The sequence below is a fragment of the Sardina pilchardus genome, chromosome 11, assembly GCF_963854185.1.
Source record: "Sardina pilchardus chromosome 11, fSarPil1.1, whole genome shotgun sequence".
Lineage (NCBI taxonomy): Eukaryota > Metazoa > Chordata > Actinopteri > Clupeiformes > Clupeidae > Sardina > Sardina pilchardus.
In genome coordinates, this window is record NC_085004.1 from 8768431 (window position 1) to 8776019 (window position 7589).

Consider the following 7589-nt stretch of genomic DNA (forward strand, 5'->3'; position numbering starts at 1 on the left):
ATGTGAACTTCTCTTGCGAGGCCCTTAATTACCGCTGGAACCGACAAGCCAGTTTCAGATTAGATTCAGGTGAGACACACACACACACACACACATACATACAAAGTGAGATATGGCACATGATATTTATATTTTTATTTGAGCCCTGGAAGAGTTTGTTTTGACCTCAATTTAGTTCGCAAACTCCAGTGTCATTCAGTGTGTGTGTATGTGTGTGTGTGTTTGTAAGTAAGTAACCAGCCATTTCTAGTGCAGTTGCTGTGGCAATATAGTGCAGTTGCTATGTTAATTTAGTGTAGTTGCTATGTCAATATAGTGTAGTTGCTATGGCTCTGTTCTCCTACAGTTCCCAAGCCTTGATTGACCTTTGACCTTGTGTGATTGACAGATTCCAACCTGCTGCTGCCGTTGGGCCTGGTGTTCGGGGCGTTGGCCTTTATGTTTGTTCAGGGTGTGCTGCTGTACTGGGTCTTCAAGATCGACATCGCCCTAGTCTGCAGAGACACAATGCCTTACCTTTACCCTAGCACAGGTACACACACACACACACACACACACCGCCCTAGCCTGCAGAGACACAATGCCATACCTTTACTCTAGCACAGGTACACACACACACACGCACACAGTATTCACACACACACACACACACACACATATCGCCCTAGCCTGCAGAGACACAATGCCTTACCTTTACCCTAGCACAGGTACACACACACACACACACACACACACACACATATCACCCTAGCCTGCAGAGACACAATACCTTACCTTTACCCTAGCACAGGTACACACACACACACACACACACACACACACACTCAAGGAAAGGGAAAAATAATTGATTCTTAGATGCATCGCGATTCTCTCTATATGATTTGATGCTTGATGCAGCTAAGTTAAAAATCTGAATTTATTTTTTTTTTATTAGTTTGCCTGCTGCAACATTCTGTTTGCCTGGTGAAGAAACATAATGCCACTTACTACATAAAATTATATACACACACACACACACATATATATATATATATATATATATATATATATATATATACCGTATATATATATATATATAGGTCAACAAATTTAGTACAACACTCAAACAAACCACATAACACAAAAGAAAACATAGTAGCTCAGATCATTCACACACACACATTGAGAACAAAAGAACAGCAAGATCGTTCTACACCGCCAGAGTAGCGCACACACACACACACTAAGTTTCTGTGTTTGTCTGTTGCAGCGGGTGATGGGAAGATGTATGATGCATACGTGGTGTACCCGCGCCTGATTGGCCAGGGCGGTCCTGAGGAGACCTTCGCCCTGAGCACCCTCCCCAAGATGCTGGAGGGTCACTATGGTTACCGCCTCTTTATCCTGGGCAGAGACTGTATGCCAGGGGAAGGTGTGTGTGTGTGTGTGTGTCTGTGTGTTGTCTCTACAGTTATAATCAATGAAGTTTCTGTGTGTGTGTGTATGTGCGTGTGTGTTTTGTCTCTACAGTTCTAACTGATGATGTGTGTGTGGTGTGTATGTCGGCGGGAGGATGATGTGTGTATATTTGTGTGTGTGTGTGTGTGTGTGTGTGTGTGTGTGTGCATGCATGTGTGTGTTCTGTCTCCACAGTTCTAATGTTGCTATCCTCGTAAGTCTCGTACGTCCACCTGCCGTACCTGCTGTGCAAATTAGTGGCCAGTGCGAACGCTGGGGTTTGTAGTCTTTTTGGGAAGAACATGGATGCCACCAGGCAGCAGCCAACACATTGAGTGTCATCCGAAACAAAATTTGAGTCGAGTGAAGTGCCTAGGGAGAGGGGCTACCACGGCTCCAGGAGCAAGTTTGCATTGATGCTGACTTGGTACGCAGGTGCAACCGTTTTCACGCGTTCGTGCAGCTCGTGTAATCTCCCTGCCAGTTCGGTATGACAGCATTTACAGACAAAAGCGTGATTTAAGCTACATTGTAACAACTCATGTTTAGTTTGATACTCAGTAAAATGTGCAAGATCGTACAGAAGTAGGCTGTAATATTTACACATGTGCAGGTCACATTTACAGCACTTTTATAATTTGATGTTAAATAAAGCAAAAAATTCAACTCCTCACTCATAACAATGAAACGAGAGAAGATGAATGTACATTCTAATACACAGGGGTGTCTAGAACATCTTTATTGGCGATTTAATATATATTACCTTCATAATTTCTATGAAACAAATATGACGTAAATTCCCTTCTCCCTTCAAGCGCATCCGAAATGTAGCACTGTTTTAACCCCTACCCAAAGCCATCGATATCTCAAAGTTGCGACACCCGTTGAATTCACTGTTAGAGCCAGATTAGAGCGGTCACTTGGTTAGTGGTAGTCTCAGTAGTTCCTTTGGTCCCTGGTTTACTACGGGACTGACTGCAGCGATCGCATTAATATTTACGGTAAATACTCAATGAAAATGACTATAAACTGCATTGCCACATACATATTACTCACTGAAAATGCATTATTATGCACATGACCATAAGTCATGTAGAAAAGTCTTAACACCTGAGATATTCATTCATTTCCCCATTGAAAGGAACTATTGAACGACCATGACATACTGGATGTGCCGCCATTTTTTGGACACAGGAGTGAATGGTTGTGTCGCAACTTTGACATATCGATGGCTTTGCCCCTACCCCTTCAATGCGAGTGTTCTCCGCACCCACGAGTGTGACTTGAAAAGGTAGGGACTCCGATTCGGAAAGGGCCAAGATTTCTAGGCTAGTTTGGTACTATTTGCATCTAAAACTTTCGCTCCTTCTGGTCAGACTCAAGCTCACGTTGACGTATGAAGCCAGCCGAAGTCAGCCGCATCCGAACTCGAATACGCCTTAGCAGGCTAGCTAGTCAATGGCCTTTTCTGAAATGTGCCCCTTGGCCCTCGCCCTACACACTTCCACTTCATTTGCGCGTTCATGCGAGGGTCCGCCACATTGAGTATCATCCGAAACAAAATTTGAGTCGAGTGAAGTGCCTAGGGAGAAGGGCTACCACGCCTCCAGGCATGGCGGTATTAGGCGCGTTTGACTTCTGGAAAATCTGCGCAGATCTGACCTGATGTGATGCATGCTGGGTAAAACACAATGCATACTGGGACAGACGAAATGCAAACTGGTTAGAAATCATGTCCGACTGCGTCAGCTTTGGGCCAGCGCAGTTCATTTTTGAGCGACTGCACAGGCTGAAACCCACCCCAACGACGTCAGTTCAAAGCCGAGGGCTGCGTCAGAAGTAGGCTGTAATATTTACACATGTGCAGGTCGCATTTACAGCACTTTTATAATTTCATGTTAAATAAAGCATAAAATGCAACTCCTCACTCATAGTAATGAAAGGAGAGAAGAGGAATTTACATGTACAATGTACAATGTCTAACACACAGGGTGTCCAGAACATCTTTATTGGCGATGTAATATATTGCCTTCACAGTTTCTATTATAAACAAATCTGACGTCAATTCCCTTCTCCCTTCAGGCGCATCCGAAATGTGCGCTGTTTTAACCCCTACCCCTTCAATGCGAGTGTTCTCTGCACCCACGAGTGTGACTTGAAAAGGAAGTTCACTAACCGAGTCGAAGTGAATAGGGACTCAGGGAAAAGGCCATTATCAGGCTAGCTAGTCATTAGCAGGCTAGCTAGTCATTGTTATTGTTTTGTGATACTAGCCTCTTAAGCAAACTGTCTGGAAAACAAATCGTTACATTGTATTGCACGCACAGCAAGACCGTTAAATGTATGAATTGGTGACCGGATTGAAGCAGCAATGTAATCTAGTGTGTAAAAGCATTACATCCTCATTAAAACGACCGACACAGTACAAATACAAAGAAAATATCATCTCATCTCAACTATGGGCATAGCCATGTTTGTCGTAAGGTCGTAAGACCACCTCGGGGTACCCTCAAAAGCTCAGAGTTAAAGGGGGCGTTCCTCCGTAAAATGCTGCAGGAAAGCTAGATAATTTTCACTTTCCAACTCGGGCAGGGGATTTACCACACTAATGGATCGCAGGGTAATTGACCTGGTGTGTGTGTGTGTTGTCTCTACAGCTCTAATTAATGTGATGTGTGGGTGTTTGTGTGTTCTGTCTCCTGTGTGTGTGTGTGTGTGTGTTGTCTCTACAGCTCTAATTAATGTGGTGTGTGTGTGTTCTGTCTCCACAGCTCTAGTTGACGCGGTATGCTCCGCACTCTCTCTGAGTCGTCGGGTCCTGCTCATATATGGTGGTGGGCGTGGCCAATCCTATGGGGACCAATCCTCCGACTGGGGGGCGTGTCCTGAGCAGCAGCTGGCTCTGCAGCGCTCCCTATTGGAAGACGAGGAGCTGCGCGTCGTCCTGATCGACCTGGGGGGCCTGGCTGACTCCGCCCTCTCGCCGGCCGTGCAGCTTCTGAAGGAGGAGCAGGGAGCCCTGCGTCCCACACACACACACACCTGCACACACACCTGCTGCAGTGCGGCAGAGGAGTCTCAGGAGGAGGAAGAGGATGTGCTAGCCTTCATCACACCCACCCCCCGCTTCTGGAAGGAGCTGCGCTACCACATGCCCATCAGAGGGAAGGGCAGGCCTGGAACTCACACACACACACACGCACGCACGCAGACACACACGCACACACACACAGCCCCAGTCTGAGAGGTGAGATGTGTGAGAATGGCAATGACTCTGGCCTGTAGAGGGAGCTGCTGGCTGGTCATCAGTCCAACATGGACACTCAGGAGGTTAGAGCTCAAAGAGCAGCAGTGTTGTGACACAGAGCCAACACATGAACATTGGCTGAAGATATCATTTGAAGATGATGAAATCATGTCTGAACATTTGAAATGGTCTCCAACTGCTGGAACCTCATGTGGAGTTCTGGAACCCTCTGGAACCTCACGTGGAGCTCTGAAGAAGTGTGTGTCAGTGGGATACAGAGCTGCTCTCTTGGGACTGTACTGTACTCCTTAAACCGGAGGCTGTGCGAGAGAGAGAGAGAGAGAGGGAGAGAGAGAGAGAGAGTATTTGTGTGTATGTAAGAGAGAACACCACAATGATTGTGATCACTGTATCAATAAAGGTTGGCCTCTGGCGATTTCACTCATAGATGTCTGTTTCTCGAGGTTACTGATATGAGTACTGTTGATATAAAGACAGAAAACAATCAGTTCTACCTTCAACAGCTAGAGTGGCCAGGCAGCTACAGTGCTACACTCTGTGGGCATGTTCATGATGCTACACTCTGTGGGCATGTTCATGATGCTACACTCTGTGGGCATGTTCATGATGCTACACTCTGTGGGCATGTTCATGATGCTACACTCTGTGGGCATGTTCATGATGCTACACTCTGTGGGCATGTTCATGATGCTACACTCTGGGGGCATGTTCATGATGCTACACTCTGGGGGCATGTTCATGATGCTACACTCTGAGGAAGAGAAGCAGGATCTGCTGGCACAAGTCAAAGCGTTCCAAAGAATGTGATGTGTGGGTGTGGCCAGTGATGGTATGTGGGCGTGGCTATATTCGATATATGGGCGAGGCTAGTGCTGTTGTGTGGGTGTGGCTTTAATTCAATCTTTGAAGGGGTGGTTCTTCCTCAGTATGTGATCCCTTCTCCAACCCTGACTCAATCACACTCCATGGGCTCTATTATCAGGATCAAATGGGCATTGTCGCAAGTCACTCGTGCAAGTTACTTCGGGGGCGGTCCTAGCGCAAAAGGCTATAATGACTGCGTGAAAAGTGAACATTGCGCTCAGCGCAAAGTGAAATGGGGTTGTCTTAATTGAGTTAATTAGTCGTGGGTGTCTTTTGGGCGTAGCATGCAATAAACCAATTAGATTTCACACTCTCATTCCCTTTAAAAGCCTGGCGCATTGTTCAATGGTCTGTTGGTATTATCATGGCGGAGTTACCTGGGCGTCTACTCCAGAAGAGACCGACTTAAGGCTAAGCCTTCCCAACTTTTATGCTGGGAAATTGTGAAAATAATGTACATGATGTGTGCATATTATTTTCTAACACGGATAGTTCCGGTCCTTGATGATGATTGGCTGAATCGCGTTCGATGCTGTTATAAAATCCAACACAAACATACACCATGACCGCATTTCGTTAATGCACTACCACAACTTGCACAAAAGTTAAAGTGGCTGCGTCACGATGTTGCATGGCAACCATTCATATGGAGGAAATATTTATTGGCGGAAGAATGATTATCTATGAATACATCGACGTATAGTTACCGTTTTAGAAAAGCAATAAGCCATTCGAGTCCGTAGTTTAGGCTACACTGATTTTAGAACAGTTAAGGGGGGTTTTAGGCACTTGCCTACGGTCTCTCGGGGCTTATGACTTAAATAGATTATTTCAGAATGAACGCAGCAGCCGCAACAGTAGCCAGAAGCCAGTTCTCACTATTGATCATTATCATTATTACATTTCCCTTGTGTGTGTGTGTGTATTCACACCAAATTGGCATGCCATACCGTACCCACCCAATATGCACAGCATCCCATTAGCTGCCTGCCATCAGGCTATTTACATTCTTCTATTTTAAGAAAAAGTCAGTCAACACGTTATCAAAATTAACTTAATGCGCTATAGAGCTATATCCACGCGCACACATTTCGTCTGAACAGGAGAGATTACGCATGCAGGCGCACAACTAGGCTACCTGTTGTTTTCTTTTACTCCGCTATCAGCACACAATGTGAGGCTAATTCACTAACTCAATAGCCTACTCATCATGGATATCGCAAGTTCTTTTAAACAAACAAAACAGAAAGGATGGAGGATGGAGGCAGCTAGAGGAGTTATTCCAGATATTGTTATTGGAATAACTCCAATAACAAGGTAGACAGTTGTCAGAATGCTACAGCTGTTTAATGCCAGACGTTAAAGGTATGCTAAAACAAAACTAACTGAAGGTAACTTAGCCATAGGGCTGTGTAATGTTGTCTAAATGAGCAGGTCACTGTTAGACGTTATTGTTGTATTATTGCATGTGGATGTTGTTATGCTATGTATGCTACTTTTTGCTGACCAATACACGAACCTAAAACCGAGAAACGGACAAATATTATTTAATTATATTCGGGCTGCGCGCTCCTGCTGATGAAAGAAGTAGGGTATGCGCACTGTGCACTCTTCCATATCCCCAAGCCTCACGCGATCATAAAATAGCCTTTCAGCTATGCGCGAGTGATTTCCGACTAGGTTTTCCTGGTCAGTGGCGCACTTACTTTCTGCATCCATATATTAGCGACTGGCGAGCTTTGCGCCGAACCACACCTCTTCTCTTCACTGACACGCCCGTTAGGGCGCAATATCATCTCCCATTTAGAGAACGTACATTTGCGCTGGAAAAATGAAGGATGCGCTCGCAGAGAATAGTAATTATAGGTTGCGGAAGTGGCAAAAGCTCATTGCGCGGTCGGCATGATAGGGCCCCATGTCTATTGCTAGCAGCAGTAGCGTGCGGTGGCCGTACGTTTTGCAGAAACACTAAATTAAAAATGACATATTTCACAGGAGTTTGTTGTAGGCTGTGCTTAAA

At 45.3% G+C, this 7589-nt stretch overlaps 1 protein-coding gene across 1 annotated transcript in view; it reads left to right on the forward strand.

Moving 5' to 3' along the window:
- Nucleotides 1-5131, forward strand: part of LOC134095588 (interleukin-1 receptor type 1-like) — a 17505-nt gene extending 12374 nt beyond the window's left edge. Inside the window, exons 8-11 of the mRNA XM_062549209.1 lie at nucleotides 1-69; nucleotides 389-532; nucleotides 1250-1411; nucleotides 4209-5131. The exon at nucleotides 1-69 is cut by the window's left edge and continues 74 nt beyond it. Coding sequence (XP_062405193.1) covers nucleotides 1-69; nucleotides 389-532; nucleotides 1250-1411; nucleotides 4209-4681 — 848 coding nt within the window. The 3' untranslated portion in view covers nucleotides 4682-5131. The remainder of the gene's footprint in view (nucleotides 70-388; nucleotides 533-1249; nucleotides 1412-4208) is intronic.
- The last annotated feature ends 2458 nt before the right edge of the window (nucleotides 5132-7589 follow it).